The 14,591-nt window shown below is 38.9% G+C and overlaps 3 protein-coding genes across 3 annotated transcripts; 2 read left to right on the plus strand and 1 right to left on the minus strand.

The window, feature by feature from the left end:
- Positions 1 to 1,181: 1,181 nt before the first annotated feature.
- Positions 1,182 to 5,314, plus strand: LOC128860216 (membrane-associated protein Hem). The gene is made up of 3 exons (XM_054097557.1): positions 1,182 to 2,661; positions 2,728 to 3,916; positions 3,992 to 5,314. The coding sequence occupies exons 1-3, from the start codon at positions 1,482 to 1,484 to the stop codon at positions 4,992 to 4,994; spliced, it is 3,372 nt and encodes a 1,123-aa protein (XP_053953532.1). The 5' UTR covers positions 1,182 to 1,481; the 3' UTR covers positions 4,995 to 5,314.
- A 3,013-nt stretch (positions 5,315 to 8,327) lies between these two features.
- On the minus strand, positions 8,328 to 10,801 carry LOC128860218 (transmembrane protein 161B). The gene is made up of 8 exons (XM_054097559.1): positions 10,625 to 10,801; positions 10,000 to 10,380; positions 9,862 to 9,941; positions 9,581 to 9,796; positions 9,249 to 9,506; positions 9,014 to 9,188; positions 8,606 to 8,947; positions 8,328 to 8,540 (listed from the first exon to the last, which is right to left on the minus strand). Exons 1-8 carry the CDS (start codon positions 10,625 to 10,627, stop codon positions 8,421 to 8,423), a joined length of 1,575 nt encoding a protein of 524 aa, XP_053953534.1. The 5' UTR covers positions 10,628 to 10,801; the 3' UTR covers positions 8,328 to 8,420.
- Positions 10,802 to 11,079: 278 nt separating this feature from the next.
- On the plus strand, positions 11,080 to 14,588 carry LOC128860217 (GATOR complex protein NPRL3). The gene is made up of 4 exons (XM_054097558.1): positions 11,080 to 11,310; positions 11,381 to 13,004; positions 13,073 to 13,228; positions 13,293 to 14,588. Exons 1-4 carry the CDS (start codon positions 11,163 to 11,165, stop codon positions 13,621 to 13,623), a joined length of 2,259 nt encoding a protein of 752 aa, XP_053953533.1. The 5' UTR covers positions 11,080 to 11,162; the 3' UTR covers positions 13,624 to 14,588.
- The last annotated feature ends 3 nt before the right edge of the window (positions 14,589 to 14,591 follow it).

The following is a 14,591-nucleotide window of genomic DNA, read 5'->3' on the forward strand; positions in this document are numbered from 1 at the left end:
GCTTAATCATTTTAAATAAAATATGAATTTAAAATTTCACTCAAATTTTATTTAATTTAAAATAAACTATGAAATCGAGAGCAAAAAAAAATTTTCCGAAAAACAAAAATGAATTTAAGATTAGAATTAAATTTACTTTCGTTTACTAATAAAAATAGTACTAAAAATACGATGGCATTAAAAATGTTAACTATATTTGAAACTGAAAATACTTGATACAAATCCAATTTGTGCTTTTACTCGTTTTTAAAAATCCAAATCTTAAACAAAGCAAACAATACTTAAGGTCTAAACACTTAACTTAAGGTGTGAACATATTTTAAGTTAACTAAGAAATATTGCTTAGGGGCTAATTACACATCTCAATCAACGTGGATGTATGTATGCTTATGCTTACAAAACTGAAGTTAAAAGTTAAATGGATATTCATTCATTTGCTGCATGCTCGAGTTCAACCTCCAATTTGTAGTGAGTGTCGTGATGTTGTACCAAAAATGGACCTACAGTTTTGCATCGCCTCCGAACGGCAGATATAGTAGATATTTTTTGGGGATTTTTATGTCAGAAATCCACTCGGAGGAGGTTTGCCACTGCCTGTCGAGAGGTGACTCTTTCCTATTAATTGAAACTTCACAACCAAAGTGGGTGTCCTCCGAATGATAGTTGCTCTTCATATTCAGAAATAAATTAACTGGGATTAAAAAATATATATTATCTATAAACAAACTTTAAACTAAAAATAATTTTATAATTTATAATTTTAATAATTTAGTTTATTAACATATTCAAAATGAGAATTCCGTTTAAAAATAAGTTAATTGTAAAAAAAAAGAGAAAATAATTTATTTCAAACTAAATAAAATTTATTAATTTATATTTTAGTATTTAAATTTCAATGTCATTAATTTAAAATAAATCATATATTAAAAAGAGAATTATAGTAAAAATTAAATTATAATTAAAGTTAATATTCATGTGCAATAAAACTTAAATTAAAACTGGAATTTTTTGTTCGTCTTACATAGTTCATTTCGTTATAAACTCATTATTCCATCTTCGGTGCTTTCGCGGATCTCTCGATGGTGTGCCATATAAAAGGACGAATATTTTCAAAACAATCTTCCGAATCATCGAAACACCCTAATATGTTTACTGAATTGTTTTCTGCACATGCAACCCTGTCATTTGACATTAACACCGAACGATGTAGCAAAGCAAAATTGTAGAAGTGATATCTGGTATGTGAAAAATTTGTTAGCATAGAATTTTAAAAAAGTGATAAATACAATGCATTTATTCAACAAAAAATGATTGAAAAGTGGTGTTAGCATTACTGCAAACAACAATAAAGTGGAATTATACTATTAAAACCCTTCCAATATACGAAAAGACACTGAAAACAATATCACCAAAAAGCGGTGCGGTCGGGTACAGAATAATTGTGGCAATAGCAAATCAGTACAGAAGAAGGGATCGCTAGTATGGCACGCCCAATTTATCCGAATCAGCAGAAGATTGCTGAAAAGCTTGTTATACTGAATGATCGTGGTCTGGGTATACTAACACGTATATATAACATTAAAAAGGCATGCGGCGACACTAAATCAAAGCCAGGCTTCTTATCAGACAAATCGCTTGAGTCATCAATTAAATTTATTGTAAAGCGTTTCCCAAACATTGATGTGAAGGGCTTGAATGCAATAGTGAATATAAAAGCGGAGATTATTAAATCGCTCTCATTGTATTACCACACATTTGTTGATTTGCTCGATTTTAAAGATAATGTTTGCGAATTGCTTACCACCATGGATGCGTGCCAAATACACCTGGACATCACACAAAATTTTGAGTTGACAAAAAATTATCTGGATTTGGTAGTCACATATGTATCGTTAATGATACTACTATCGCGCGTTGAAGATCGCAAAGCTGTGCTGGGGCTTTATAATGCGGCTTACGAACTACAGAACAATCAAGCTGATTCTGGCTTTCCGCGTCTGGGACAGATGATACTCGATTACGAGGTGCCCTTGAAACGTTTATCAGAAGAGTTCATACCGCATCAGCGTTTACTGACCAACGCTTTACGCTCGCTCACGATAATCTATCCTTTGCGAAATTTACCAGCTGATAAATGGCGTGAAATGCAAAAACTAAGCTTGGTAGGCAATCCTGCCATTCTATTGAAAGCCGTGCGCACAGATACAATGTCCTGCGAATATGTTTCACTCGAAGCAATGGATCGTTGGATAATTTTTGGACTACTACTAAATCATCAAATGCTTGCGCAGTATCAGGAGGTAAATAAAATATGGGTATCCGCCCTCGAGTCAAGTTGGGTAATTGCGCTGTTTCGCGACGAAGTGCTGCAAATACATCAGTACATTCAAGGCACATTTGATGGCATCAAAGGGTATAGCAAACGTATAAGCGAGGTAAAGGAAGCCTATGCAGTAGCAACACAGAAAGCTGCGTTGATGCATCGTGAGCGCAGAAAGTTTTTACGCACCGCCTTGAAGGAGCTTGCATTGATAATGACCGATCAGCCTGGTTTGCTGGGGCCAAAGGCGATTTTCATTTTTATTGGTTTGTGTTTGGCTCGCGACGAAATATTGTGGCTTTTGCGGCATAACGATAATCCGCCGGTACAAAAGAACAAAGGTAAGATACTGCTATCTTTACCTATAATATTGTTTTAAAAATTTTAATGTACTTTTTTTAATGCAGGAAAATCTAACGAGGATCTCGTTGATCGCCAATTGCCTGAATTGCTTTTCCACATGGAAGAACTGCGTGCGTTAGTGCGAAAGTACAGCCAAGTAATGCAACGCTATTATGTGCAATATCTTTCTGGATTCGATTCGATCGACCTCAACATACGCATGCAAAGTTTGCAGGTTTGTCCCGAGGATGAAAGTGTAATACTTTCTTCTCTCTACAATACGGCTTCAAGTTTGACTGTAAAGCAAGTGGAGGATAACGAATTATTTGATTTTCGTGCTTTCCGTCTTGATTGGTTCCGCTTACAAACGTACATGAGCGTTAGCAAAGCAGCGCTGCGCATCACGGAGAATGTTGAGCTGGCTCGTTTGCTGGATTCTATGGTTTTTCACACGCGCGTTGTTGACAACTTAGACGAGATACTCGTTGAGACGTCCGATTTAAGTATCTTTTGTTTCTACAGTAAAATGTTTGACGATCAATTCCATATGTGCTTGGAATTTCCCGCACAAAATCGTTATATTATTGCATTTCCATTGATTTGCAGTCACTTCCAAAATTGCACACATGAAATGTGCCCCGAAGAACGTCATCATATACGTGAACGTTCGCTAAGTGTGGTTAATATCTTCTTAGAGGAGATGGCCAAAGAGGCTAAGAATATTATAACAACAATTTGTGATGAGCAATGCACCATGGCGGATGCGCTGCTGCCGAAACACTGTGCCAAGATACTGTCTGTACAGTCAGCGCGCAAAAAGAAGGATAAATCCAAGAAACAATTCGATGACATACGCAAACCAGGTGATGAATCTTATCGAAAGACGCGCGAGGATTTGACTACCATGGACAAGCTACATATGGCACTTACCGAGCTATGTTTCGCCATAAACTACTGTCCCACAGTGAATGTGTGGGAGTTTGCATTCGCACCGCGTGAATATCTATGCCAGAACTTGGAGCATCGTTTTTCACGTGACCTCGTCGGCATGGTGATGTTCAATCAGGAAACAATGGAAATCGCAAAGCCCTCGGAACTCTTGGCGACTGTGCGTGCTTATATGAATGTGTTGCAGACTGTGGAGAATTATGTGCATATCGACATAACGCGCGTGTTCAACAACTGCTTACTACAGCAGACCCAGACGTTGGATTCGCATGGTGAGAAGACCATTGCGGCGCTATACAACACATGGTAAATCACTTAATGTCATGCGCTTCGTTCGTAACGCAATATTAACTTCATTTATTTTCCTTTTTGACCAATCAGGTACAGTGAGGTGCTGCTGCGGCGCGTCTCTGCCGGCAACATTGTATTCTCAATGAATCAGAAAGCATTTGTGCCCATCTCCCCCGAAGGTTGGGTACCTTTCAATCCGCAAGAATTCTCCGATCTCAATGAGTTGCGTTCGCTGGCCGAGCTTGTTGGCCCTTACGGCATCAAATCGCTCAACGAGACACTTATGTGGCACATTGCCAATCAAGTGCAGGAGCTGAAACAGCTTGTCGCCACCAATAAAGATGTGCTTATACTGTTGCGCACGAGTTTCGATAAGCCCGAAGTGATGAAGGAGCAATTCAAACGCTTGCAGGATGTTGATCGCGTGCTCCAACGCATGACCATCATTGGCGTCATACTTTGCTTTCGTAATTTGGTGCATGAAGCGCTCGTTGATGTGCTTGAGAAACGAATTCCTTTCTTGCTTAGCTCCGTGCGTGATTTTCAAGAACATTTGCCGGGAGGCGATCAAATACGCGTCGCTTCCGAAATGGCCTCTTCAGCTGGATTGCCGTGCAAAGTCGATCCAACACTTACGACCACACTCAAATCGAAGAAACCCGACTTTGATGAAGGGGAGCACCTGGTTTCGTGCTTGCTAATGGTGTTTGTAGCCGTTTCCATACCAAAGTTGGCTCGCAATGAAACCTCTTTTTATCGCGCCTCCATCGATGGTCACTCGAATAACACCCATTGCATGGCGGTAGCGATTAATAATATATTTGGTGCGCTTTTCACCATTTGCGGGGAGAACGACATAGAAGATCGCATGAAGGAGTTTTTGGCGTTGGCCAGCTCATCACTTTTGCGTTTGGGGCAAGAGTCCGACAAGGAGGCTACACGTAATCGTGAATCGATTTATTTACTCTTGGATGAGATTGTTAAACAATCGCCCTTCTTGACAATGGATCTGCTTGAATCTTGCTTCCCTTATGTACTCATACGCAACGCATATCATGCGGTCTATAAACAGGAGCAGATGTTGGGACTTTAAACGGGGAAAGTGCGTTGAGAAGGAAAAGTACTTTTTAGGTGAAGTTTGAATGTGGAGCTCCACATTAGAAATTGGATTAGAAATTTAAGGAGTTGATCTTTGCAAGCAACTTGAAAAGTATTCACTCTCTGTCTTTTGCTGCTGTCTACCCTCTACATTCTATTTCGGCATTTATAGTTATCGAATGTGTTATGCAAATTAATAGACATACATACATACGTATTATATGAATATATATTTAGCATGGTAGGCATAAATTTCGCTAACTTATATTAACATACATTCATACAAACAATAATAAAATATAATATTAAAATTTTCTTAGACGCGATGTCTCATTCCGAATTGAGCTGTGAGTGGATGAAGGAGAGATTACCAATTACTTACTATTAAATTATATATCTGGCTTTACACCAGAAAGGAATGAAGCAAACCGTAGGGTATTATTCCAACATGCGGGAGTATGGATAATTATTATTTCTAAGACGAGAGTAGACGAGAGAACAACCGCGCTGTTAGTTCTGCCTTCTCCAAACTGGATAAAGAGGCAAAGCGAATGGGTTTGGTGGTGAACGAGGACAAAACGAAGTACCTCCTGTCTTCAAACAAACAGTCGGCGCACTCGCGTATCGGCACCCACGTCACTGTAGACAGTTATAATTTCGAGGTTGTAAAAGACTTCGTTTATTTAGGAACCAGCATTAACACCGATATGGCGCAGAAGCTTGGACGATGACAACATCCGATGAAGCGACGCTTGGAGTGTTCGAGAGAAAGATTCTGCGTAAGATTTTTGGACCTTTGCACGTTGGCAACGGCGAATATCGCAGACGATGGAACGATGAGCTGTATGAGCTTTACGGCGACATAGACATAGCGCAGCGAATAAAGATCCAGCGGCTTCGTTGGCTGGGTCATGTCGTCCGAATGGATACAAACGCTCCGGCTTTGAAAGTATTCGATGCGGTACCAGCTGGTGGTAGCAGAGGAAGAGGAAGGCCTCCTCTGCGTTGGAAAGATCAGGTGGAGAAGGACTTGGCTTCACTTGGTGTGTCCAATTGGTGCCGGTTAGCACGAGAAAGAAACGACTGGCGCGCTTTGTTAAGCTCGGCCAAAATCGCGTAAGCGGTTATCGCGCCAATTGAGAAGAAGAAGAAGACGATAGATAGTGGGTGTTTAAAGATATAATCACATTCTGTCACTTTTCACTTTCTGCAACATTTCCAACGTCACGCGTTCTGTCAGTAAAATGTTGATGATAGAGATGATATCACGAACGTCATCAAATTCGAAAAGAAGTTCAGAACTAGAGGACACCTGCATTTGAAAGTAAACTCCAGGAGTGTACCCTGCACTGGTAAACTGATGGCTCGCAGCAACCAGAAGGCATAGGCGTTGGAATGTGTGGGCCCAAACCCAAGCGTTCTATGCAAATGAGTAGTTTTCCAAGCATCTTCCATGGGGAGGTGTATGCCATCTTTCTATATGCAGAGATTAACTTAGACAATAATTTTCGGAGCGAACTGCCGCTCTGAGCGACAGTCAGGCAGCACTAAAGGCTATGCCATCCTCTGAGATTAAGTCCTCACTGGTCCTTCAGTGTATCGAAAAACTGACTCTTTTAGGTACTCACAATCGTATCCGGCTAATTTGGGTTCCAGGACACAGGGATGTATTGGGAACAAAGTAGCGAACGCATTGAGAAGAGAGGCTGAGAATTCGTCATTAATTATATTCAATCCTTTTCTTGTTATGGGACTATACACCATCAAGGAGAAGCTTAGGAGTGAAGAGTTAGAGCTAACAGAGGTTAGCTGGCACCAAACTATAAATCTACGCCAGGCAAAATCCTTACTGAGGAGGTAAAACCACTTTAAAAGTACTACTTTATAATATATTTATTAACATTTTATGAAAAAAAAATTTTTTTTCCAAATTTTATGTCCCCTTAAAAAAGCAATTGGTTCTTTAGGGCAAATTACTGAGCAAACTGCAAATTGTTTCTCGAGAACTTAACTCTACAACTCCATAGAAAATTTTTCAAATTAGTAGCAATCTAAGTTCTGAAATTGTTCGCATAATAATTTCTACAATAATTTGCTTCTCAAAGACGTGCCCACTTCGACAACAGGGATCCTCTCCTACTTTTAAAAGACGCAACTGAAGAAAATACCAACAAAATGTGTATATTTCTAAAGGACACCGACCTACTCCGTCGCTTCTGACCCAACACACGTCACCAACCAGCCGAAAGTCTCTGCTGCTAGCGCTGCGTTTGCTTCAATTTACCTAACAATTCATTATCATACTTGCTAGTCCCGACAAAAAAAAAATATTAAAAATAAATAAAAAATCATGCAATAACTTGCCAGTAACTTAATTTCCGAAAATTCGCTCTCAAAGAGAAAAGTATAAAAAAGAAGTACATGGACGCAAAACCAGTAACAATTTGCAATTGGATTAAATTGTTGGCGGGAAAAGTCTCGAAAAGTAAACAATTTTTCAGTAGAGCTACCTCGTATTAGATTAAAAAAATAAATAAAGCAAATAAAATGATTTTATTTTGTCCACTATAATTTGTTCCATTTCATCATCGCTGTCAGATGAAGATATTCCATTAGCAATTGCAATTCGCAAATTATAATTCGTGCTTATTTTTACTTTCCGATCAGCTGTCACTTCTTTCTCACTTGCAAATTCTTACAAGTAAAAATTTATCCAGTAAAAACGTACAACTTCCCCTCAAAATGATATGGCATTTTTCTCTCTCACTTTCCCCTACTTTGCAAGTTTTTTGGATACATGAACACCAAAACTTGATAATTTGTTAATTAATGCTAAATGATTAACACACAGCAATCACTCCTCCTGCGAGAAGGAAGATATACAATGTCATCTATGTATACAATTTCACTAATGAAACCTGTTAAGCCGGGATTACCATCGAGCTGCAATGAAGAAACGCAACCACTATCATCGCAATGCTGTTATTAAATCATCTATGCAACAACAATGCGCATGAAATAAATCTGTTTGGAATAAACGGATCTGTTAACTCTGATCTCTCTCTCTCTCTCTCTCTCTCTCTCTCTCTCTCTCTCTCTCTCTCTCTCTCTGTTTCTATGCAATTACACTTTATATGTGGCTGTCGCTCTGATTAAAAACAAGAAAAAAATTATTTTCCATCCTTGATTTTACATTTGTCTACAAATTATAAATACAAAACAAAACACCACAAGTACTTTTCGTCGAATACTACATCTTAAAAGTAAAAAAAAAAAAATTATATTATATAAAAAAAATATAAAAATATGAATTACGCATAAAAATAAAATATTGTACTAAATGCGAATCATAACAAGTTTCTTTTAACTGTATGTTGTAGAAAATGAAAAGTTGTATATTCTGCCTTAAATCAAATGCCGTTCACGTTTTGTTGAAATAGGATTGATAGAGAATACCCAGTGCTGAGGAGGTGAATAGCGTAAAGTAACTCCACCAGCTGGCAAAGCCAAGAAAACCCTTGTATACATCTGCATTGAAGACCTGCAAAAACAATGAGTAATTGTGAAGTAGTTCTTATTAAACTATTCAAACCTATTTGTACACACATTTTTCAAGCTAATCCACTGCGCGTGTATCGCATTCGCCGATTCCAAAATATTAAAATCTTCGCCCAAATGTTCACCATCAGCTGGTGTTTGCATGCTGCTCATTATTGTTGTTGCAGCTTCTGGCATGGGTGTAGTTGTCACAGCCGCTACTTGACTATCAGCGAAAGACGCAACACTTGCTGGGCACATATCTGTACAAATATTGCTACTCGATTTTAGTATGCCAGCCCAAGTGAATTCACCTAAATTTTTATACATCAATGTGAGATACAAGCAGAGCAAGAGCGGTGCGGCGAATTGTAATGTGACCACGCAGAGGTAATAGAATATCGAGGAAATCTGAAAAATAAAACATGAGTTTTTATTAAAAACAAAAAAAAAAAAAAGTATATTATAAAGAGCAACCTTTTTGTGATATTCCAAATTGGTAATACGACCAGCTTCTTTGCGCAAATCTATGATTCTGTCATGCGCTAAATTTAGATAGGATTGCAAATAGATGGGAATTAAGGCAAAACGTAGCAAAACTACTAAGACAACGATTAGAAGACGCATTGCTTCGAAGGCCTCCACTGAAAGCCTATAAAAATACTTGTATGAAATTGGAAACAAAAATAAGTAAAATCATTTTCAAACATACAATGGTTTTTCCATGCCTTCGAAAACACGCTCAGTCAAATATTCCCTGCTAATAGGTCTTATCCAGAGTATAATCAGTAGAAAGGGCAAAATAAAGCTTACATTGAGTAGCAATTGTAGCATTTTGCGGCCGCTACAGTATTTTAGTGAGTCCCAATGCATTTTAGCCATGCGTAGCCCTGGAAAAGTAAATAGTGCGCCCAGCAGACCACAACAAACAGCCATGCAGAGCTTAACTATCAGCTTCGAGGCAGGACCACTGCAAATGAAAAAGCGAAAATTGAATTGCACATAATTAGCGAAAAGTCATAAAAATCAAGGGTAAATACGTACGATGACGGCAAACCCTGCGCGGTAAGAAACTTTGAGGCACTTTCATTGAAGCTGCTGTATGCGTGCTCTAGGCCAGTTTCTAGATGGCGTTCGTCAATGATGAGCACAATCATAGCAATTAGTAGGTAGACAAGGCAGGCTACTATGACCATGGAACGTTCACCTATGGATTCTTCGTTTTGAAAATACAACCAAGTAAGCGAGGAAAGCAGTTTACTGGATGGAAGAGAGAAGGTAAAAATAAAATCTTCACAACTCGTCTGCATCAATTAATCACTTACAGCGCAAAAAATACAACCAGCAAGCACCAAATCATGCTGAGATTAATCTCATTTTTCAGTGGAAAATAGTAGTGATAGATCTGCAAGAAAATAATATTAAGTTACACTTGAAAATACTTTAATTTAAAAATGCTTTACCTCCGACAAAGTATACACAATTGCTGCATAAGCGCTAAAGTCGACTAGCCATTGATATTCCGTGAAATATCTGAGGTGAACCACATCACGTGCCACTACCGGCGTTGTTTCTAATTGCACTTCCAAGTTACGTGGTATATGAAATTGTCCACTACCATTGCGTGCATCATAGCCTTTGCTTCCCTTATTACCACCTCCACCTTTCGTATGCTTCTCCTTAGGCACACCAGCTAGCGTACGCAGTTCGTCATCGGTGGGATGTAGATATCTATGTAGACCTGTAGCGCATAATATCCACTTGGCAAAGGAGAAATGTGGACTTAGCTTTTGTATAACGCTAAGTGTTAAGAGTGTCAACACCAACTGTGCACCGAGCACCGCCTGGAAAATAACAAAAAGGAGAAACAATAAAGAGCAGGTCAGTGTTACTTAAGTGCAGCGTAACACAGCGAATGTCGTCCACGTAGCTACGCTGCTATCAATCTATTTTTGGCATCAATTTCATAAATATTTCTTGCATATTACGAAAAAATGTGTCTTTTATTTATGTAGGTTACACTTTTGAACCCACACGAATTCATTTCTTCTAATCAGCAACTCAAGCAGTTTGTGCATTTTTACATACCATTTTCAGTTTGATACTAGCGGGTTAATATTATAGGTCTTTTTGTGCTAATTAATTCATAATTAACGTGTTAATTAAAAGCGGAAACCGCGCGTTTTAGAATTCACCGACCTAAAATTGCTGGATAGACAACGATTGCCTCTGCGACCGGGGAAAAAGGCACAAAAATAAACATTGACAGTTGTGAACAGTGTTGCAGAGCACCTTAATGTATTATTGTATTAACGTTCTCTGAGTGTTGCTTGCCTTGTCGTGCGGGCATATTTCTTTGACGTTTGTGGTAAAATACCTAAACTTCAATTGTTAAACAGAATATATTTATTAACGTTTATGGTAAGCACCGCGATTTTGTTAAAGAAAATTATTTCTTTGCTATACAATTCTAACTGCATACAAAATAAATTAAAACTCATTGCATACTCAGAGGAAATTTTTTAAATCCGCTTCGATCTATTGTGAATTTCATAGTACACGCAACGCATGAGGAAAAAGCATTTCTTATCAGTGTACATCAATCAATACAGCTGTTTTCTTACTAATGAAATCGCAGTTACTCTACGATTTTAATCATTTTCCACCCAAGTTAAAGGAAATGGAAGTAAATCCGATTGCCTTGATGTTTGTCTATATGGACAGCAAAGGCGATCGCCTCCTATTTCGCTATCCCTACGAAAACGTCTACAAAGGTAAATAGCTGAGAAAAAGAAAAAAAAAAATAATAAATCTCACATTCACGCCCCACTGCTGTAATTATAGATAAGCCACAGTTGCATGGCATGTCGTTGGCTGCATCAGCGCCGGTTTTAAATAACCCGCCCTTGGTCGATATAGCAATGAGCAGTTCAGCCACATCGTTGGTTTCACAAGTTTCGTCGGAAACGAGCAGAAAACGTAATCCTTATGCTATCAGCAGCTCCGATGAATTGTTGCAGACTGTGCCCCCACCAAATATTACACCTACCACTGTATTCGGTGTTTGCAACAATTTGTGCAATACCGCACCCAAAGGACAGCTGGAAGGTTTCACCGATGAAGTGCTATCTACACTATTTGCCGTGAAGCAACAATTGTGCAATCAAAAATTAGAATTGAAAGTGAATGATGTGCGTTTTGTGTCGCACCCTACGTTGATACCACGCAACGAGCAACGGTCTAGTGGTGGCAGCAATGCAAGCAATAGCGTAAGCGCAGCACCTACGTCAATGCCAATTGCAGTGTCGTCTGGTGTGCCCAGTGGTGGCGCAACGACAAATGTTACGCTTACATTGCCACAACCGAAGTCACAGCCACAACAAATGCTCATAAATATCGTTTTCGCTTTGCATGCGCAAGCCAGTTATTCCATAGTGAAATGCTACTATGAACTAAGCAAACGTCTCGGTTTGGCGCTACGTGTCGAAGAGCAACGCGCCGGTTATTGTACTGAGGAGACAATGCTTATGGCGCGCACTCATGACGAACTCTCGTCACAGCAGCTACCGCTGGAGCGCACTTTCGATGCCATCGCCGAGCGTAGCACCTTAGCACAAGCGCTCAAATCGATCTATCACGACCTATGCACTACCGGATTGCTGAATACAACATTAAATCAGTATTTGACAGTGAGCTTTTGCCTGCCACAAAAAGCGCATCAGTTGCACAAGAAAGGCAGCATGGTGGATCCGGAGGCTATAGATCGTTGTTTGCGCTCGTTAAAGCCCTATCACGGTATGCTGCTAGTCGACTATGCCGAACTGCTCGATTGTGTGCCGCCACGTGCGGCGCGCATGCTATTACAGTTGGTGGAAATATACACACCTTTGATGAGCCTACAAATGCTTGCCTCCGAGGCGGATATGAGCATTGAGCATGTCTACAAAATGGTTTCACATCTGGTTTATTGGGGCAAAGCAACGATTATTTATCCGCTCTGCGAAACAAATGTCTACGTAATTGCACCTGATGCGCCGCTCCATACAAAATCGCATTTGGTTGAGAAATTCTCTGCGCGCTTCGCCGGTATGTCGCTCTTTGATGCAATCTCACATTTTTCATTGCCCACTTCCATTGGGCATCTCACCACTCCGCTGCAACAATCGGCGCGTCAGGGTATGCTCGCACAAATGGTGGTCTGGATGTTACAGCATCATCTGCTGATGCAATTGCACACCTATGTACAGTTTATGCCAAGTGATGTCGATGATTTCTATGGCGGTGTGAGCAGCATGAATGTGGCGGCCAGCGATTGCTCGGTGTGCAGTGATGGTGTACATGAACACAAGTCGTCGCTGATGGACTTGCAGGAAGGTACTAATACAATCAGTTCACTGGGTGTGGGCGCTACGGGCGAATTGATGATATCGCCGATGAGTAGGAGCATGAATGTCAGCGATGATGATCTGTAAGTGATAAGCGTATAATGATTTACATTTTTAGTGTATTTTCTATTAATTTACTACCACTTTGCAGCAACGCTGGCTCCTTGCTCTCATGCGCGAGTCAACCATTGCCAGTGCCACACACCAGCCATCGCTCCATTACCGAAGATCGATACTCGGGCGGCTGTTCGACGGCATCAGATAATATTGTAGCACAACCCTCCTCTAGTCACAAATCAAATTTTAGGTAAGAAAGTTCAATTCGATTTTTTGTTCCACAAATATTTCAACAACGAATTCTACATGTACAGCATGACCGCTTCCATGAGCACTGAGAACTGTGATAGTATAGCATCCATCGAGGATGAGGAAAAGATTAAAGAACTGCTATCTGTATTTAGTGAAGCCGATCGTACGGCAATACGACGCATACCAGCTTCAACGAACGTCGACGATCTTTCGTTGTTGGTGAAACTCTATCAGGCGGGCTATTTTAAAAGCGAACATCACCTAGAGGAAATTATGTATTTTCAAAGTTTACGCCCAGCCGAATTGCTGCAACTATTAGATAAATTCCGTGATGTTTTGATTATCTATGAGACTGAGGATCCAGCTATTGCATCAATGTACAATAACAAATGAAGCGCGCAGCGTAAGGAGCAGAAGTGGGAAAGGTCGGAACGTTTGTGCGAAAAGACTGAGAAGAAGTGTAAAAGCGAGCATTTACAAAAATGTGAAATGAGGCATTTGAAATGCTTCGAGTTTGAAGTGTCAGCGGCAGCTTAGTAAGGCAGTAATGGGCAACAACAATGCACAATGTAAACTGCATTTTCATGCTGAAATTAAACAAATATTTCTTTCTGCCATTGTTTTTTTTTGTTCGTGCTTAGTCTATAGCGTATTTTAGTTGAGTCATTAATTAAAACTAAGCTGAATTTTTTTTTTAATTATTATTGTTTTGTTTGTTTATTAAAACTAGTGATTCCTTTTATTTGTTTTTTGTTTTTGTATAATTTTTACTTTTTTCTACTACAATACAAGTTTTAAATTTTAATTATATTTCTTTCACGTACAAGGAAGGGACGACACAACGTTTACAGAGGAGTATATCTTTATATTATATATTTCTACGTACGTTTGGTTCTTTTGTATTCTTTAAATTATGTTTACATTTAGAGTTTTACGATTAGAAGTCGCTTAAAGATTCTAACTTACATACACTTTTAATATATATATATATATGCATATATGTGGTATATATCTATATATTAATTAGCAAGACAATGAATACGGTATAATTAATAAAGATTGCATTTGTTATTGTGGTAGTTAAGAAATCGTAGCAGTTAGCGTTAAAAAAAATATTTTACAATTACTGTTGTTTCACATTTGACGATTAACGTACGTATATATATTTTTTTAACAATGTGCACGTTGAATGTTTTAAAAGTTGCTTTTCAATTTCATATAAATATTGACTAAACATACGTTTTTAATTAAATTAGCATTATTTCTCTAAGATTATTCTTTTGTTTTTGTTTTCACGCTCCGTTTTGCCAACATTTCTGTTTTTGTCTTGACCCGCATATAATCTGTACTGGGTGGAGTAT

This window comes from Anastrepha ludens, chromosome 4 (genome assembly GCF_028408465.1).
Source record: "Anastrepha ludens isolate Willacy chromosome 4, idAnaLude1.1, whole genome shotgun sequence".
NCBI lineage: Eukaryota > Metazoa > Arthropoda > Insecta > Diptera > Tephritidae > Anastrepha > Anastrepha ludens.